Source organism: Miniopterus schreibersii (assembly GCF_964146895.1).
Source record: "Miniopterus schreibersii genome assembly, chromosome: 15".
Classification (NCBI taxonomy): domain Eukaryota; kingdom Metazoa; phylum Chordata; class Mammalia; order Chiroptera; family Miniopteridae; genus Miniopterus; species Miniopterus schreibersii.
This window is the reverse complement of record NC_138115.1, coordinates 14,917,975-14,938,590: the sequence shown is the minus strand read 5'-3', so window position 1 is coordinate 14,938,590 and position 20,616 is coordinate 14,917,975. Positions and strand designations below refer to the sequence as shown.

Genomic DNA, 20,616 nt, shown 5'->3' with positions numbered 1-20,616 from the left:
AAATCTCACCCTTGCTATGTAACCTTGGGCTAGTAACTTAACCCCTTTTTACCCCTGTTTCCTCAAATGTAAAATGGAAATTATAACAATACTCAGAGGATTGTGAAGATTCAGTAAGTCAATGTTTACAAAGCACTTTAAAAGTTTCTTGCACAGGATATGTACACCGCAACTGCTTTTTATTATTTTCAAATCATAATCCCATCATGTCACTCCCTTTCAGTGGGTTTCTGTTCTTCTTAGAATAAATATCAACAATCTGACCATGGGCCCCAAGGTCCTGGGTGGTCTGTCCACCTCTCCAGCCTCAACCAATCCGTTTTATCTCTGTGCTCCAGCTACACAGGTCTCCTGTGAGCCAATGGAAGGCATGTAATTCCCTTCTGCCACAGGACCTTTGCACAGGCAGCCCCCTTCCTCTTGAAATATGGCCCCTAACTGGCCCCACTCACCAGCCCCACCTCTTCACCTAATGAACTTCCACTCACCCAACACATCATGGCTCACAGCCATATCCCCAGAGAGCCCTTCTACCACCTTCATGATGTTCCCATTGCTCCTCAAGCCTTTATTTTGGGCACACTTATCCCAGCTATAATTCTGCATTCAGATTTCTAATCCTTTAATTGGACATCAGATTGTTCACCCATTCTCTAATAAATAGCTTTGACTGCCCAGAATGATTTGTTTGATGAGTGAATGAGTCAGTGACTGAACCGATGACTGAATTGATGAGGAGTGCTTAGCCTGCACCTCAGTCTAGAATGCTGCTCAGGAGCAGCTGCTGCTCAAAGCTGCAATGCCTTTAGCTTTATGGGAACACCCAATGCTCAGGGCTTGGCTGAAAGGATGCTCCACAGCCTGGTGACAGCTGACTTGTATACTCCAGCCAGGGCCCCTAAAAACGCTCTTTTCTTCCATCTCAAGAATGACTTCCTTGCTCAGTCAAACCAACTTCCCCAGCCTGAAGACAGGGAGGGATTTTTTCCCTCGTAGGTGGCGGGGGCAGGAGGCTGTCTTCACTAATCCTAATCCTAAAGCTGAGGCTCATTCTAGGAACATTAGCCGCACAACTTTCTGGGGTCGGGCCGCAGCAGTCATTCATGTTGAAGGGTCATTTGGAAGCCAACTGTTTTTAGAAAACCACAGAATGGCAGTTTTGTGTTAGTGTTTTGGCTTTAGCATCAAGCAATCTGCTTATTTTTCCAAAATTACTTAATATGGGAAATGTAAACACTCTCTAACAACACTTGCTCAAATAATCCTATTAACTTTCAGGCACGTGACCCTGGCACCACGGCCTCCCCACTCTTCTGGTCTGGGGCTGGCAAGGAGCAGAGTCCAGCACAGAAGGCCGGGTGAGGAGAGGTCAGTGAAGGCACCGCACAGGCGGGGCGGGCAGGGTTCACGAAGCAAACAAGACAGGTGGAGGCGCCTAGGAATGGAAACAGTGGGCATTTGCTACGGCACCTCAGGCCCAAGGCGCAGAAGGAAACAGGAGTTAATGTCAGCGCCACGGGAGCATGGGTAGGGCACCGTGGAGGAGCCGTGGCCATGGAGAGGAGTCCCTACTGCCCCAAAGCAAGAATGGACCGGGAGGAAATTCTCTAACCTTTTTCTCATCACAGCCTCCTACCTCCTACGGTGCCTCCTACTGGCCCTGGACTCGACTCGGAGTCAGCCACTGAGGGAACACCAGGAATGCAGCCCATGGGGGCAGTTTCCAGGGCAGGGTCTCACCTCCCCAAGAATGGCCGGGGGTAGGAGGGAGCAGAAAATAACCGCTGGGCCTTCCCAACCCCACCCTGCCTTAGAATAAAGCCTTAGCTGACAGGAGTCTTAGAAATACATTAAAGGGAGATTGTTTTCCAAGAAAACTTCCAGAGATAGAGCCAGGAGGAGAAAGAAGCTCCAAGCCCAGGGCTAATGAAGTGAACACACAATCACCACTTTCAAAACCCAACCGAGAGACAGCAGTTTCACTTCATCCTAACTGCACGCTGGAACCAGCCTCGGGGCTCTCTGCAAATCTCTTCAAGTAAGCAAAGCATCAGGGGTGAGAAATCACAGATTCTCAGTGTTGGCCACAGCTTCCTGCGGGTTCAAATTAAGATCCCAGGGATATCGGCTTAACCCAAAGATAGAGTCAAATGCTGCATTTCAATTTTCACAACCTGTCGGTTCCCAAATTCCGTGACTGGAAAACAAGACTTTGGCCATACCTGGCTGGCGGCTTGGCTTCCGATGATAGTTCACAATCACTTTGCTCCCGGGGAGCTGAGGGGGCTCCCCTTCAACACCTCCTTCTCCAGGCAAGAGCCAGAGCCATGCACCCAAACACATGAAACACATGAGCACAGGCGTGTGCGCGCACACACACACACACACACACACACACACACTCCTTCCCAGGTGCTAGGTTTGCCTCCTGCCCAATACTCAAAATTAGAATCTAGCAAAACCACCATTATGTTGAGAAAATACAGAAAATATTTGGAATCCCAGTGGCATGCGGGCAGGAAAAGAAGGGTAAAGAGGGAGGGGGGTAAAGTAAAGGAAGGGGGGGGATTGGAGGGGAGAGAGGATGGGGGGGAAGAAGGCAGGGGGAGGGGAGAAGAGGCAGTAGCAAGGGCCAGAGCATCCTTTTCATCAGCATTCATTCTCTCCTTCCATGAACTTTGAGTAAATTCTTCCCAGGGAGCCGGAGCATCCAGAGCCCTCCCCACGCCGACGCTATGCCTCACCCTGTAGCCCTAGAAGTCTAACCGACCTGGAGACCAGCGTGATGCCCCCTTCCAGTGAGGACGCAGATCGTGGTGTTTACCTACCCTCTCCACTCTCAGGTGTCCCCTGATAATATCTGGACTATATTTTACCTAAGCAAAGAAGATACTACAGGGAGACCGGGATTTGCCCCAAGTCCCGCCCTTCGCAGTTCCGGCAGGCAGCTGGCATCTGGGCACAGCCTGTTTCCCACTCGTGTCCCTGGCCCCTGCTCCCACCTCTGCAAAGTCTTCAGTTTTCTTCTATCCTTTCTGCTTTAACCAATCATTGCAAAAAGTGGTTCCCTAAGTAAACACTGAGCTCCCCACAGGGATGTGGTGAAGGAAGGAACATACGGGAGGGAGGGACAAAGTGGAGAGTAAAATGTATAGGGCTGGCTAGAGGACTGGCCAGTTGAGGACTATCCCAGTTTCATTCCCTTAATTTATAGTTGTGCAAACTGAGGACCACAGAGAAGCACAGGTTAACGAACAATGGAATATTGGAACTGGAGAGGGGTGCGTGGTCTGTTAAGCAGTAGGCATTAATGGGTCAGATCTTCTGAATCTTCGCCAGAATTTACATCTTATTTGGAGTACAGCCTCCTGGAAATTTGGATCTGAGACCTGTGTCAATTCCACTGGGGAGCTACATGGTGAGCTGGACAATGGTCCCAAGAAAGCAAGCCAGAGTCAAGAGGTCAAAATCATCTACACAAAATGCAAGTCCCAGGCCACGACACCCTCTGGGATCAGATCCTGAATGTGAAAAACATATCCAGTGTGAAAGTCCTCTCTGAAAATAGGTCAAGTTACATTAGAGATGAGATCCAACAAAGCTTTTCTCTCTTCCCCAGTTAAATAAGCACAAGTCTTTAAAGAGGAAGGCTAGTTATGGGCTTTTCAACCCTGACACTATTGGCATTTGGGGCTGTTGGTTGTTGGGGAGGGCTGTCTTGTGCATTGTAGGGTGCTTAGCAGCATTCCTGGCCTCTATCCCTAGATGCCAGTGGCATCTCCCCTCCAGTATGACAACCAAAAATATCTCCAGACTTTGCCAAATGTCCCTAGGAGGCAAAATCCACCTCACCTCTCTGGGGTAAGAACCGCTGCGTTAGAGAATCATAGACTATTAACATGGTCATCTGAGTCCAGAGCCCTGTTCACAATTAGAAATTCCAGGTCAGGCTGGCCTCGGCTCACTCAACTATAACTGCCAGATTCAGGCTGTGAACTCGAGTCCCGAGGGCCCTGCTCACTGCACCAGAGAATTTCTGTTCCAGGACTTGATGGATGACCCTGGTTATGCTGTCTGCTCCTTGGTTTCTCTTTGTGTGATGTAGCTGCCCCATTCCTTGCCTCCTGGGGCTAAACCTGACAGCACCCCCACAGCGTAAGAGCAAGTACTTGACGAAATTCCTCAAGAGGATGTTGCTCTTGGATTAGAAGAAAGGACCGCAACTGCCCCCTTTGCCTTTCTCCGTGTTAGGAGGTTGGAAGGCCATACATTTCTCTTTCTCTTTTTTAGTGGTTGACCTTCCCTACTCCTATGGAGCTGCTGTGAGGGTGGAGATAACATGAAGTATGGTGCTTGGAATTATTTAAGCTTTATGATTCACAGGCATTTAGATTATTTAACTACTGATCATGATTATTTAAGCTGAAAGATTATACTGCTCTAGCTCAGAAAATGTTTGTATTTCCATTAAAAACCACCAAGCCAAGGGCCCTTTTGACTGACACTTTCCACTATTAAAACTATACATACAGTGCATGTTTTTGGCCAGAAGACAGTGTGTCCCTTATTTTGTTTTAAGATAAGAAAGCAGACTTCAAAGGCCGCCTCCAGCTAACTCTCTTCCTGCCCCCTCCCTCCTACCCCCACCCCAGCCCATTGTCCTGATCCCAGAGGCAAATTGGAAGAACCACCTATGGGCCTACTGCCTTGAAGTATTTAATCAAAACTGGCTCTGCTGTTCCCAAGACTTAAAATCTTACAATGACATCTGAGTTCTTCACAAAGACAGTGTACTCAGTGGTTAAGATCACCAACTATCGTATCAAACAGACATGTTTTTGAGTTCTAGGTATCTGAGCCTCAGTTTCTGCATCTATGCAGTGGGGGTAACAATACTTTCCATTCACAGCAGGTGGCAGCGATATGCGGGTGAAGGACTTAGCCCCTGTCTGACAAGTAATAAACATTAGGAAATGTTCACTGATAATATTAACCCCATCATCCAAATCTCCATGCATTGAATAGCATATATGCCTGGGCTAGCTTAATTCTCTGCAGGCATTTTCATCAGAGAGAGTGTATACCTTAAGGCAGAGAGAGTGAAGGGCCTTTGATTCTACCTGACATGAAATGTAACCACTGATTCCCTATCATTTTGTGAAACACATCTCTGCTTGGCTCATACAAACTCTTTACATCTAATGAGTTTTGTGGAAAACAAATGCAATGTGCAAGATACAGAGAAATTTTATTTGATCCTATTAGAGAGGGCACAGTACTAGACCAAGCGTCATTTTTGGCTTTTGGAAAAAGTTTCTGATTTCAAATAGCAGTCCTCAAGGGCAAGGAAAAGAAGATTCCAACATCTTCTAAATATCACCCATGTTTCAGGTCATTTATTTAGTGGAATAATGAATAAAATCCCACATTGGAGGGAATTGTGAAGACCACCCTGCCACCTCCTCCCCAGATATGCGAATTCCCTCTATAGCACCCAGAAGAGGAGATCTTCTCTCCCACAGGATCTGCTGACAAACTTCAGGAGCTACCTCGAAAGGCTACAGAGTTCCACAAAGCTTTGAAGGGCGGTCTTCCCCTCTTAAATCCTAGACCCTGGCTCTCGCATAATCTTCCAAAACAGCATAAATCAAGTCCACTTCTTTTCTTACATGTCAGCCCTTTAATAGTTGATGGAAGCATCAGCCTCTGCCTTCTGTAGACCTGACACCTCTCACCCATCAGCTGTCCCACGCATGGCGAGGTGTTCCGCCTGTTCACTCACCACATGACTTGCCCATAGCTGGCCAACCCTGGTACCCAGAAATGAACTCAATATATACTGAACACACATGCGTATGAGTAGATGTCTGTTAGAAATATTATCTCTAAAGGTGTCGTTTGCAGAGTTGTTTTTAAATGCTCAGTGAGATATCGTATCAGTTGGCACATATTTTTTCATACTTTATTTCAGCAAAGACTGCTAATTGCTCCCAATACCCTTTTGCCCCTTCTATTCCTCGGTACTGGGTTCCCTGAATGTTAACTGGACACAGAGTCACCCAGTTAAAGGCTGCATTTCCCTGCTTGTCTTGCACCCAAGTGGGACTTTGTGACTTAAATGATGGCCAAAGAGCCCCTTTCCCTGCCCTGGTTCTTACACCTACTTAGAATGTAAGCTCCAGGAATAAAGGGCTTTCTGTCCTTTCTGTGCACTTAGGACAGTGCTTAGATCAGTGCCCAAGGCGTGGATGCTCAACAACTATCTAATGAGTGAACAGTTCGATGACGCCGATGTCAATGGATAGGACATGCCACCTAAAGGACACAGGGGTTCCTTTCTTCTCTCCCCTTTCTTCGGGCTGGAACTTGGGCAGGATGGCTGACTCGGAGGCAAAGCCTCAGGACAGGAGCGTGGGTTCCTGATGACTAAACAGCTGTGTACTTGAGCTTCCAGAATGTAGGGTTTTCTGTTCTCGGCATTTGAAGCTCATTAGACCATTCCACTACTTTAAAGTGTTGTTCTTGTAGTAAAGTTCGACTTACCCACTATAAGGTTTGTGTAAAGTAAGTCTTTTCTCTCCCACTAAAGGCTCTAAACCACCAACTTCAGGGTTACAAGAGAGAAACAAAAATCATGAGTGGTAAGCAGCCATGCATGTGTGTGACCCTGCAGCTCAAACCACACAGATGTTGGATGAGCAGCTCTTCATGTCCTTTTTTCCCTTTCTCTCTGCCACTTGTCCTCCCTCACTGCGGGTAACTGAGAAAGCTGCAACAAGCTTCATCAGGGTTCTGGCTGACTCAACTCACTTTCACAGCTGAGCAGGTGGTACATAGTCACAGACACACTGGGACATCCTAGGACACATTGCCATAATATTTAATATTTTTTTAAATTGGACATGCTGAAGTTTTTCTAAACAAACCATTGATTAGAGGGAAAAAACTGCATCATAGAAAAAAAAAATTGTGGAAAGCATAGGCCAATCAGAATTTGAAGACAGAATCAGTGTACGCTAACTGTGTTGGATTTGCCTAACATATATTAACATGTAGCATAAATATATATATATAGTTTTACTACTTACAAATAACTTTCTCATAAATGTATAATTTCATTCAGTCCCCATTACATCTCTGTAAGTTGGTATATTCCTCTAGAACTGAGTTTATCAATGTTAAGTAACAAATGCCTTCAGAACTCTTCTCCCAGGCTCCATTTATCCTGTCTAAATTGCCAGGCACTTAGAATTCCTCCCTGAAGAAATGTGATTTGTCTTTTCTCATGTTGGCATGAAGTAAAGAATAAATTGATTATATCACTTTCTGTACCCGGCCTCTCCTTTGAAGGGGACTTACCTAATGAGTGGGTCTCTCGAAAAGAGCCTTAGATCAAAGAGGCCAACAGGATAATGCTTTAGAATAAGTTGCTGACTTACCTAACTATAAACTTCTTAAAATAGCTCAATGTATACAAAGGCTTTTGAGGCTATCTGGAGAAGACGTCGGAAATGCAACAATACCCAGTAAATTAAGATGAATCTCACAACATCATCAGATGAATTAAAAATGTAGAGGTTCCCTTAAAATCTTTACACAACGTAAACACAAGAAACCACCAAAAAAAATCTAAAATACACACTTTGAATTATGTAACTATTAACCATCTCTCAAAACCCTTATTCATTCAGTATTCAACAGTAAATGGAACATATCAGTTAGCCTGCCTGTCTGCCTATTAAATTACTGTGCAAGTTTAAACTGTCCGAGCAAATGCACACAGATTTTAAGTACTGTATCTCATGGCCTTCAGTTCCTTTTAGTTCCAGATATCAAATTCACCTGCCAGAAATTAAATAATTGAGCTTTGGTTACTGGAATGTAAGCTTATTAACTGGCATTAATAAAACCAAACATATAGAATGATGTTCTTAATATTATTTTAATAAAATCTTTTTTCAATAGGAGCAAATGTAACAAAGAGGAATCATTATGAAATGTTTTAGCAAGAGGTTTTAGATATTTTTTAAGTAAAAGAATAATCTTATACAAAGGGAAAGCGAATAATTATGTAGGTTTTGGATATTTTTTAAGTAAAAAAATAATCTTATACATAAGGGAAAGCGAATGTTATGTTCTTCTATGAAAACATGTGGTTGGGAACGGTTGGTCCCTCCAGTGTGGGAACACGGCTGGCAGTTAGAATACCAGCGGGTAAAGATGACAGGGAAGAGAGGGGTGCTGGGGGCCGGATCCTTCAGGAAACACAGTCAGAGGCCCTCCCTGTCTTCAGCTCCGAGGAGGGTTCCCAGGCCATCGGAGGGCACCTGCCTTTCCTCTTTCCCCCAAACAGCCACGAGGGTCCTTACCTTCGGAAAGAGCTTTCTAAGCGGGATTCCAAACTCCTTTGGTTACACGAGAAACTACTTCACTCCTCTATCTACTCATTTGTTTTCTTATTTACTTGTCCGTTCACTTCCTTCACTCATTTTACTAAAATGCAAACCAGCTGAGGTCAGGGGCTTTTGGTTTTGTTCCCTAAACAGTGCCTACCACGGGCAGGAGCTTGATGAATATTTATGAGTTTTTGAACTACTTTGTCCTTTTATTCCTCAAATATTTATTCAGTGCTTACCACATAACGAGTTCTAGAGGTCGATATTAAAGAGAAATTCCACTGTAAATAAAATAAAACCAACTCATGAGAAATCTTTAAGTTAAAGTCGTATCTTCTCACTTGACGTTCAGCCTAAATTTAAACTAAGAGGCTAATTCCCTGCCCTGCCAAAGAAGAATGGCAGGGAAATGTACACTATATGGCACTTGTCCCAGAATGATATAATACAAAACCAAACTCTGGGTAAAAGGGAAACAGCTGGTTGTGGGTGTAGCTATCGGAAGGTGGCACGAGGGGTCTTTGTAATGACGGGCAGTGTTGTATCGTGACTGCGACGGTGGTTACACAAATCCACACACGTGTCAACATGGATATGGCTAAGCGCACACACACACTCGCACAGAAATGAGTGCACGTAAACCCAAATAAATCTGAATTAAAGCTGATGAACTGTATCAGTACCAATTTCCTGGTGTGATACTGTGCCATGACTATGCAGGAGGCCGGCGCTGAGGGAAACGAGAGGAGCATGCGGGAGGCCTCTCTCTCCTATTTCTTGTAACTGCATATCAACCTATAATAATTTTTTAAAAGTTACCAGAGTTAAATAGCAGGATGCTTATCAAAAAATTCTGTGTATTAGCAAAACATTGGCACCAAGATAGATATCCAATAAAGGAGCTGAACCTATACGACAATATATTGCGTAATGACAAATAATGTAATTATGTTTGTGACATGGAAGGTATCCCCCATTCAGCAAACAAAAGAAGCAGGATTTACAAAATACGGTCTAATTTTGTTAAAAAGTCAAGAGCATTTGTAAAGTTATATACCAAAATGCCAGCAGCGTCTATCTTAATTTTGCTTCTTCATAGATCTTTTTATTTCCTAAAATAAACACTATTACTCAAGCAAATATCTAAAAGGCTTTCTGTCCTCTGAGTGGGGCTCAGGTAAAGCCTGTGTAGCTCTGGGACAGAAACCAAGACAGCCGGGAAGATGGCATGGAAAGCCGCATTAGCTCCACGTCAGGACGGATGAGCTACCTGCAGGGGTCGTGGGCACGAACCTCACCTCATGAGCCCAGGCTGCCAGTGTGAAGCCGCTCCCGGGACCCGGGGATCCCTTATCGGTAATTGTGTGATGGGAGCCTGTCTATGCAGCCTGGGGTGGTGGCCCAGCTGCTTTCCAATTCTAAAGCTCTCTGCCGTTTGAGTTTGCAATGCATTTAACAGACACCACCTTTCATTCCAAAAGCCGCTCCCTTTACATTTCAAAGCATTTTCACATATGCCGGTTTATATTAATTTCAGTTTAGTACTTTTAAAACAGCTTTCCTACGACAATTCTATGGAGTAGGCAGGGCAAGTATTATCACCTCCATGTTACTGAAGAGAAAATAGAGGCAACCTGACGGTGATCTGTTAAGGCTGAATGAGATCACATCTCCTGAGTCTGACTTAGGGCTCTAGCCCCCTCCTCTAACACCACACCGCCTCTCCCTTCCCACCGGGGATTGGAAACTGGGTAGACTTGGCCGAAAGCTGCTTGCGCGTTGCCTGCCAGTTGGAAAAAAACCAACAATGCTTTGCACAGAGTGATAGTAAGTACTGCCAATGACATACCCATCTGACTGTCCCCACGTACTTACATTGGCTGGGTGAATGTCAAGTAACCAATATGTCAACTCATCTTAAAAATCAAGATCCATCAAACCAGCTGGATGACTTGAACAGCCCAGGAGGCTGATGAATCTAGTTGGTGATCTCAGTCAGGATAACTGCCCCATACTTGTGTCCCCATAGTCCCAAGAAGGAGTCATAAGTGGGGCTTCTGGGCCAGTTAAATAGTGAATGGGGTTCATATTGGGCTTGATGAAGCGGGGCTTTGTTCCTTTTACCAAAGGAATTAACAGAGGAATTTTGTATTTATTTTGTAGTGGTAGCAGATTAAGCACTTCAGCAATAATGTGGCAATTCACCAAAAGAGGTCTTAGTTAGGTGCTATCTGAAATCATGAAATTAAGTGGGGAAACATACACATGGAAAAGGTTTATATGTTTTAGAAAAATAAATCCAAATTTTAGATAAATGATACTCTTCTCAAAGTATACTAAACAAATGATATATTTTCATTGGCTGATGGCGCCATTTACACTCATATATTACTTTCCACGTGCCAAGCCCTCCTCTGAGGACCTCTGCTCAGAACCACCCCAGGAAAGTCATGATAGGAGGGAACTGGAGGGTCAGTAACAGTCAGGTCATTTCCCTCAAGCCACCCAACCACCGAGTAGAAGCAAGAGGATTTCAACCCAGGTCTGATGACTCCCAAACCAGCATGCTTCACCGTTATTTGTTCTCTCAAAACGTCAAAAGAATATGCTCTTTTTATGAAAAGGAAGGAATGAACATTTCCTTAAAATGGCATAATAAATCTCTCCAGGAGACAGAGGGTTAACTTGGAAACACTGAGAGAAACTAGGCTGCACCTGACATACAACAGCACACCAGGAGGCAGGAGCGGAACAGGGGGGCCGAAAAGAATAAAGGCTGATTAAATCAATGTGCCGCTATTGTAAATAGATTATTATTGATCAAGGCGACAATGTGAAAAATGCTTGAAATGCCTAGCTTCGTAGTTACATGAAACCCAGTCTCCACACTGAATCTACTCCCTTATTCAACAAACAATTCTGGATCACCGACCATATGCCAGGCGCTGTTCTAGGCAGTATGGTCACCACACTGGCTCAACAGGCGTTCCGGGCTTGGGGGCGCTCACGGGGCCTTCTCGAGAAAATGACATCACAGAAAGGGAGCTTGAGGTAGAGGATTTGGGTTTTAATCCTGGCCAGATGGCCTTAAGCAAATTACTTGAAATCTTTCTGAGTCTCGGTTCCTCCACCTCTAAACTGAGGATAAAAATATGTTTTTATTATATCATCTTTTATTAGGAAAAATTTGAGTTTATATGTGAAAAGAAAACTACTTATTCTTTGGTCTTAGAGAAACTGAGGTAGTTGAAGAGAAATAAAAGTTTTGTTCTCATTATTAAATCTTTCAAAATATTTCATTCCATATTTTCCATGATCTAAGCTCTCTGGGTTTAATGTTAACCATGTGTAAGACTTGCGGGGTCAGGGGAAGGTCACTCTTCCATACTTAGCCACCAATTTCCAAGTCTATGTTACAGGCTTAAGATGACAAAGTTATGTGCATTTCCCCTTACTTTGGAAGGAAGTTGGATTGAAATTATATCTTAGTGCTTATTTCATTTTAAAGCTTATACAGAGAGATGTCTATCTCTTTAGAAACAGGTCCATAGCAATCGATTATTTCTAAAATCTCTGAGTAATTCTCTTTGCTATCCATAATGATAATGATATTATTTCATTGTGAGAGCGAAACAAGACCTAGGCGGAGGTGGGTGTGTCCCAGGCCCACAGGAATGACCACTGCCCAGCATGTGGCCGCACTTTATTGATGAAATCAAAGAGATTGGATCGAGTCTCCTGGTTTACCTGCCCTTCCCCAGGAAGGGGAGGGGGTGGGAGCATTTCCAAGGCTGTTTTTATCAGCTCAGCAAATCAGAGTCCTGCTTTCCAAACAAAGAGGTGCCAACCTTGAGACCCTGTGAAAGCCAGCACAAGCCAGGCATTGTACACAAGTGAAAAGAATATAATTAGCAAAGTTATAGTCACAATTAGGAAATACCTCCACAGAAAAGTTTCCACGTAACTCGGAGCAGTGCTCAAATTACCATTGTGCTTAACGAGGCCTCTGTCTCTGGGCCCGTCCAGACCTCGCGACAGACCTCAGAATGCCAGCGCCATCCGCAAAACACAGACATACAAAATCTAACGCTGGATGTTCTTTTTAATATCGGATCTGAAAATGTGCAAATGGGAACATGGAAGCTATAATTTAAAAAATAAAAATAAAAAAAGCAGGGTAGTCCCAGAAATGACAAGTCAGGTGTTAGCGAAATTATTCTTTCTCCAAGCCCCTTGTTCATCTCCTCTAGCCTTCCCTTCCCCATCCCTAAAGAGAGGCCAGACAAGAGAGACTAGGAAACAAAAACGGGGACTCACTTCATCTCCAGGATCTCCTCCAGCTGCTTCCTCCTTTCCATGCGGAGGTTGGCCAGGTGCGCCTCCTTCTCCGCCAGGGACTGCTGCGTGGACGCCAGGCGCGCCTTGGTGGCATCCAGCTCCTGTCGGGTCTTCTCCAGCGCGCTCATCAGCTCCTCTATCTGAAAGGCACATGCAACGCGGTTAGGTCCCTCGTTCAGGCGCGAGGCCTTGCTTGTCAGCCGGGGCTCTGAAGCAGACACAGGCATCAGAGCCATCCTTGAACCGGGCACTGGATCCCCAAGTCCATTTTGTCTTTGTCCCTCGTGAAAAACAAATGTTCCAAACACAGGAAATGTCCAAATTTCTCCAAGATCCTCATTCAACTGCATTGTCAAATAACCTTCGTAGGAACTATTTGATATATTTATTAGAGGTGGAGGGTGAGTGACTTGACCCGATTTCAACTGTGTTTGGCAAAAATCTAAGCTATTGCCTCCCGGTTGGTAGAAGGCGACATTCAAAATGCACTTTGCCCAGCACAATATACTTTTGTATGCAGCCCCAGGGTATCCCGACAGGAAGTTAATCTACGTGTTTCAGATGTATTCACGTTTTAACCTATCAAAGCCTTGTTTGGCAGAAGTGATTTGATGTCCAAGGGGCCTCGCGAGCCCCCTTTCACCTCACCTCCCAGCCTCAGTCAGGAAGGGAGATTTGGCCAAAGGTAAACAGAATCCCAGCCACAAAAGATTCAAGTTTGGTTTGCCCCTGAAGTCTGAGAGGGTTCTAAACTTGAAATAAATGACATGTAACTTTTATAGGGTGCTAATACACCATAGAAATAAGCCAGACTATCAGATATCCAGGGTTTTCAGCCAGGTCCCAAAAAATTGGACCAAGAAGCCCCAAGGCAAGGCCTTGTCCTCCCCAAACCACTGGGGGCTTTTAAAAAACCAACACACGACAAAGAGGGCTGGTGCTCGTAGGTTCTGTTCCAGAGACTTCCGTGGAGCGAGCTGGTGGCACGCCATCCCCTCGCGCAGATGCAGGCTGCGTCCACCCTGCTGATTTAAAACTATGGAAGTTCCAGGAAGTTTCTAGATTCCAGCGTTGATGTTTGGGTTTCTAAGCCACCCCTTTCAGCTAAACTTGGCAGAATGGGATCATCCATCACCAGAGGCAAAGGAACACACTTCAAAATGTGTCAGTGACATGTTAAGTTCCAATTCATAAAGACTTTCTACACAATTTCTGCAGCTTTGCGTGGAATTTACTCAGAATAAGCCTTATAGTTCACATCCAAGGTAAATTACAGGCTTTTAAGATTCATAAAACCCTCCATTCTGCCCTGATAAAAAGAGGAAACTCGATGACCATATAATGTGACTCAAAGCCAAAGCCAAAAACAGTTTAAAAAGCAAAGAATATGAAAGTTAACTTATGAAAGTCACAGAACCACACCTGCTTAATTGGAGAATAAATAGTATTATTCTTTAACTTTACAAATATACAAAAATTAAAATAGAGTCACAAACTCTTTAGTTTCTCACACAAGTTCATAGACTATCATAAATACGACATTTCCAGAAGCCCTTCTACAAAGCAATACTTGGTGAGGCTGAAGCAGAGATTTTATTCTTCCTCCTTTGCCCCTGCTTTTGATACACTCAATAGCATGTAAAGAGATCAGGAGGGGTCCAAATAACGCACAGGAAGGCCCTGAACTCACCTCCTCCCACAAATACAGGCAGAGCAATTCCACCTGAAGAAGAACTGAGGGCCGACCGAGCAGCTTCTGCACAAGAAATGACAGAGAGGCCGCACAGAAACGGGCAGGAGAGATGGAGTCGAGGTTCTGTGGGGAACCCTCCTCCCACAAGTGGGCCTGCAGTAGGGGTGGAGCACTGAGGAGCCTGGTGCAGACACACCAGCCCTGGGGTTCAGCACAAAGGCAGTCATTTAAAGGGCACCTACACTAAATGGGAAATAAATCAACTGTCTGACTCTAGAGCACCTGCCAAATTGGGGTTGAGGGGAACTCTCTGGAACTGGAGGCTCCGGAGAGCGTCATTTGTCGTGTTACTCCACCACCTTGAGTGCACAAGCAGGAGGTTAACCAAGGAGCTCTAGCTTGCTGACCAAGCCATCCTAGTGCACCCCAGTCTGGAGGCCCCAGCTCCGAGGCCCGCACCAGCTCCACCACTTGCCCTAGGACTCCAAGCAGCTTGCACCTGCTCCAGCCATAGCTCCTGGCGCCACCCAGAGCCCCTGCCAGCTTCAGCTACAGCTCCTGGCCAGTGCTGCTTACCCTCAGGACTCCACGGAGCCTGTTCCAACTATAGCTTCCACCTCAACCTGCCAAGATCGTCTCTGGTGTCACTTACCCCTGGGACTCCTTGTGGCTCACACCTGTTCCAACTATAGTTTCAGGCCCTGGGGCAGTTTGTCCCAGGAACTGCTGTTGGCGTGAGCTCCTTCAGCTACAGTTACAGCCCAACCACAGCTTGCCCCTGGACACATGGCCCCTGCCCACACCAGCTATGGAGCCAGCCAAAGGGGAAGCTCCTACACAAGGCCACTCCTTCAAGACCAAGAAAGGCTGCTATTTTCACCTAATTCATAGATTAAAACTCAGAGAAATAACCAAAATGAGGAGACATAGGAATATGTTTCTAACACAAGAACAGAACAAAATCTCAGAAAAAAAATAAAACACTAAATGAGAGACAAGTATCTACCAGATAACAAATTCAAAACATTGATTATAAAGATGTTAAACAAACTCAGGAGAAGAATAAATGAACTTAGTGAGAATGTCAAGAAAAGAACAGAAAGTATAAAAAAGAACCAATCACGCCCTGGCCGGTGTGGCTCAGTTGGTTGGGCTTCATCCCATGCACCAAAAGGTTGCTGGTTGGATTCCAGGTCAGGGCACATGCCCAGAGTTGTGGGCCTAATTCCAGGTAGGGGATATGCAGGAGGCAGACGATTGATGTTTTCCGCTCTCACATTGATGTTTCTCTCTCTTTCCCTTTCCCTTCCTCTCTCTCTCTAAAAATAATCAACAAAAATATAAATATATATAAAACAAAGAAAGAGTCAGAACTGATGAATACAATAACTAAAATGAAAAATATATTAGATTAAATCAACAGAAGATTAGATGATACAGAAGGCTGAATCACTAACCTGAAAGACAAGTAGTGGAAATCACAGAATGGTAGCAACAAAAAGAAAAAAAAATGAGAATAGTTTAAGGAACCTCTGAGAAAACACTAAACATACCAACATATGTATTGCAGTGGTCTCAGAAGGAGAAGAGAGAAAAGGGCAGAGAACCTATTTGAAGAAATAATGTTTGAAAACTTCCCTAACCTGGTGAAGGAAACAGACATCCAGTTCCAGGAGGCACAGAGTCCCATATGTGATAAACCCAAAGAGGCCCACACGGAGACACATCGTAATTAAAATATCAAAAGTTTCCCTCACAGGGTAACTTAGTTGGTTAGAACATAGTCCTGACACACCAAGGTTGCAGGTTCGATCTCTGGTCAGGGCACATATACAAGAAGCAACCAATGAATGCATAAACAAGCGGAACAACAAATCGATGTATACTCCCCTCTCTAAAAAGAATCAATAAATAAAATTTTTTAAAATGCCAAAAGTTAAAGAGAGAATCTTAAAAGTGGCAAGAGAAAATCAGTTTGTTACACATAGGGAAAACCCTGAAGACTATCTGCTAAATTTTCAGCAGAAACTTTTCAGAACAGAAGGGAATGGCACAATATATTCACAGGAATGAAAGGAAAAACCTAAAACCAAAAATGCTCTTCCCAGAAAAGCTATGTTTCAGAATTGAAGGCAAAATTGTTTCCCAGACAAGCAAAGCTAAAAGGGTTCATCACCACTAAACTGACACTAAGAAATGCTAAAGGGACTTCTTTAAGTGGGGAAAAAAAAAAAAGCTAAAACTAAAAGTAAGAAAATATAAGAAAAAAAATCTCACTCATTAAGGCAAACATTTACTAAAAGTAGTAGATGAACCAATTATGAAGCTGCTATTAAAGTTAAAAGGCAAAAGTAATAAGATCATGTGTAACTACAATAATAAATTAAAGGATACACACACAAACACATGGTGTGAAATATAATGCCAAAAAACGTAAATGTGGGGGGTGAGTAAAAAATGTAGTACTTTTAGAATGCTTTTGATCTCAGTGACCATCAACTTAAAATAGACTGCCATAAACACAGCTTGTTATATATGAATCTCATGGTAACCACCAACCAAAAACCTATAATAGATATACAAAAAAATAAAGGGGAAGAAACTCAAATTATTAAATAAAGTCAAGTTACAAGAGAAGAGAGCAAGAAAAAAAGAAAGGAACAGAAAAGAACTACAAAACAATTAATAAAATTGCAATAACTGCATACCTATCAATGAACACTTTAAATATAAATGGACTAAATATTACAATCATAGATATAGGGTGGCTGAATGAATTAAAAAAACAAAAGAACAAAACCCTTGCATATACTGCCTACAAGAGACTCACTTCACGTTGAAAGACACACAGACTGAAAGTAAAGATTAGAAAAAGATATTTTATGAAAATTGAAATGAAAAGAAATCTGGGGTGGCTATACTTATTTCAGACAAAATAAACATTAAAAAAAAAAAGACTGAGACAAAAAAATAGACATAAAAAACAAAGAAGTGCATTACATATTGAAAAAGGGATCAATCCAACAAGAGGATATAACCCTTGTAAACATCTATGCACCACAGGGAGGGGAACCTAAAGAAAGAAAGAAATAATAACAGAAATAAGGGAGCGATCGGAAGCACTACAGTGATAGCAGGCAACGCCAACACTCCACTCACACCAATGGACAGATCTTCCAGACAGAAAATCAACCAGGAAACAATGACCTCGAATGAATGACACATTTGATCAAAAGGCCTTGATAGATATTTACAGAACATTTCACCCCAAAACAGCAGAATGCACATTTCTTTTTCAAGTGCACATTCTCCAGGATAGACCTCAGTAGGTGACAAAACAAATCTCAGTACATTTAAGAGGGTTGAAATCACATCAGGCATCTTCTGTAGTCACAGTGGTATGAAACTAGAAATCAATTACCAAAAAAACCCTAAAATGCACAAACACAGGGGAGGCTTAAACAACATGCTACCAAACAATAAACGGTTAATAAAGAAATCAAGCAGGAAATAAATAAATTATTAAGACGAATGAAAATATAACGACATAAAATCTACGGGACACGGCAGAAGCAGTTCTAACTCATAGCCATACGGGCCTACCTCAAGAAACCAGAACAATCCAGGCGGCCTAACGTTACACCTAACGGAATAACAAAAAGAACAAGCAAAGCCCAACGTGAGTGGAAGAAAACAAACAATAAAGATTAGAGCAGAAATAAATGAAACAGAGACACAAGTGTGTATAAAATATCAATGAAACTAACAGCTGTTTCTTCATAAAGAATCAAAATGGATAAAACTTTAGGCAGACTCATCAAGAAAGAAAAGGGAGGGCCCAGATAAACCCAACCAGAAATGAAGAGGAGAGATGGCAACTGATACCACAGAAATACAAAGACTATAGAAAATACTATGACAAATTACACACCAACAGACTGGAAAACCCAGAAGACATGGATCAATTCCTAGAAACATATAATCTTCCAAGACTTAATCAGGAAGAAACTGAAAATCGGAACAGACCAATCACTAGGAACAAAACTGAATCAGTAATCAAAAAACTCCCCAAAAACAAAAATCCAGGACCAGACGGCTTCACAGGTGAATTCTACGGAACATTCATGAAGAAGTAAAACCTATTCTTCTGAAACTATTCCAAAAAATTGAAGAGGAGGGGAAGTTTCCAAACTCATTCCACAAGGCCAGCATTACCCTGATGCTGAAACCGGACAAAGACGCTGCCGTTAACACTTATTAATTATAGAACCTCGGGGAAATGTCTTAGTCTCCTCATCTGTAACAACAGTACTTCTCATAACAAGTACACAATTACATGCAAGTGTTAAAAGAAGCAGAAGCAGTGAAAGCAAAGCTCTTAGTGCAAGGCCTGGCAAATACGAAAACACCCAATACCTTTTCAAAAGAGGTAGCGCAGCACAGTGGTTGGAAACGAAACTCAGGAGCTATTGTACTGCGTGCTGGCTGGGTCGCCCTCAGTGAGTTATCAAAGCTTTCTGAGCCTCAGGCACCTCACTGGTGAAGTGGAGGTAAAAGCAGAACTTAGTTCAAAGGGTACTTGTGACGATACAATGGGTTAACATGTGTGACCCCCTGAGAACAATGCCTCGCACTTGGTGCCTAGTACTTGGTGTCAGCTCTTACTAATACAGCGCCTGGTACGTATTCAACCATTTTACGTTTGTTTATTACTGAATTCAAGATTTTGTGCTTGCTGTCACCTACTCTAAGCCAACCACAGACACATGCAGACACACCCCTGGCCTGCCCTATGCTGACCCCATCTGTCAAGGCTGTCTCAGAGCCCTGGCCTCTTTCACAGGGTGCGGTGATTAAAAGTCAGAGCTCTGAAAGTAGATAGACCTGGGTCAAGTTTTGGCTCCTTCAAGAAAATCTCTGTGACCTTAAGCCAATCTTAAGCCAATGCTTCCTAAACTTTGTTGCACATTAGAATCCTTTGGGGAGATTTTAAAAATCCTGATGCCATGGTCACACCAATGAAATAAAAATGTGTGAGAGTGGGAGTTAGGCATCAGCGTTTTATTAAAAAAAAACTGATGATTCCAGTGTCATTGCAAAGTACAGCCACGTCTGGGAACCCTGGACGGTACTGACCTCTCTCAAAGCCTGCAGGTTCTCCCTCTAAAATGGGGAGGAAACAGAAGCTATAGCACAGGATTGGCAAAAGCATAAAGGGAGATAATAGACATAAAGCATCCAGCCCTCTCTGCAGGACACCCTGGAAGTGTCTAGCATGTGGCAGTTACCATTGTCCCTCGTATGCGTTTCTAGACAGGCTACCTCCACCCAACCCACGTGCCGTCAGTTCTTACTGTCTGCACCCGACTTGCTACCACCTAATCAAATTCCAGCCCCCGTTTCTGCACAACTGTTTCATGTGCGTGCTTAGTTGCTACAACTGGATTGTAAACCCCTGGAGGGCAAGGGCCACAGCTCTGTCTCTTTGGAAGCCCCACCAGCACCTGACACAGCACCAGTGTCCACACTCAGTAAATACCTGTGGAATGGCAGGAAGAGGGATGCGAAATCGTGATTCCGAAACACCCTCCTTGACCCACTTAGCGCCCTGACGGATGAAGTGTCGCCTGAACTCCATACTTTCCTACCCTGTAAGTCAGTGGCCCCCTTGCCATCCTTACCAAACATCCTACTGGTTCTTGCTCTCTGTCTGCCTCGGGTGCCTTCTCGTTTCTGCGGAGGCGAGGGGGCTCGGGTACTCAGTCCTGGCCGGGTGGGGGGCCTAGGCCCAGCGCCACGCCAGCAGCTGCCAAGCGTACCCAGGAGCCTGCGAGTTCCAGGTTGACGCAGTGTAAAGGTTCCAGTTGAGCTGGAGCAGAATCTGCAAGTAGCTTTTAGTCCTGCTCTGCATTCCGCACGGCCTCCGGGGCCTGGGAGGGGTACCTTCCTTCCCCCTTGCCCCCGCCACCTCAATGGGTGTTTCCTATGTGCCCGACACTAGTGACAGACCTGTCCTCAGAAGCTGTCCGGTTTGGCAGGCGAGCTTAAATCAAACAACTATTTAATCACAGCTGAGATTTTAAGAATGATTAAAGGTCTGAGTGGCCAGCAAGAGTGGAACAGGAGCCAGTCCTGCCCTAGGCCTCAGGCCGCCTCCGGGAGCAGGCAAGCGGCAGTGGCCTGCTGAGG

The 20,616-nt window shown here is 44.1% G+C and overlaps 1 protein-coding gene across 1 annotated transcript in view; it reads right to left on the bottom strand.

Moving 5' to 3' along the window:
* Nucleotides 1–20,616, bottom strand: part of ERC2 (ELKS/RAB6-interacting/CAST family member 2) — an 809,820-nt gene that overhangs the window by 324,663 nt on the left and 464,541 nt on the right. Inside the window, exon 14 of the mRNA XM_081160189.1 lies at nucleotides 12,714–12,874. Within this exon, the coding sequence (XP_081016315.1) occupies nucleotides 12,714–12,874 (161 nt within the window). The remainder of the gene's footprint in view (nucleotides 1–12,713; nucleotides 12,875–20,616) is intronic.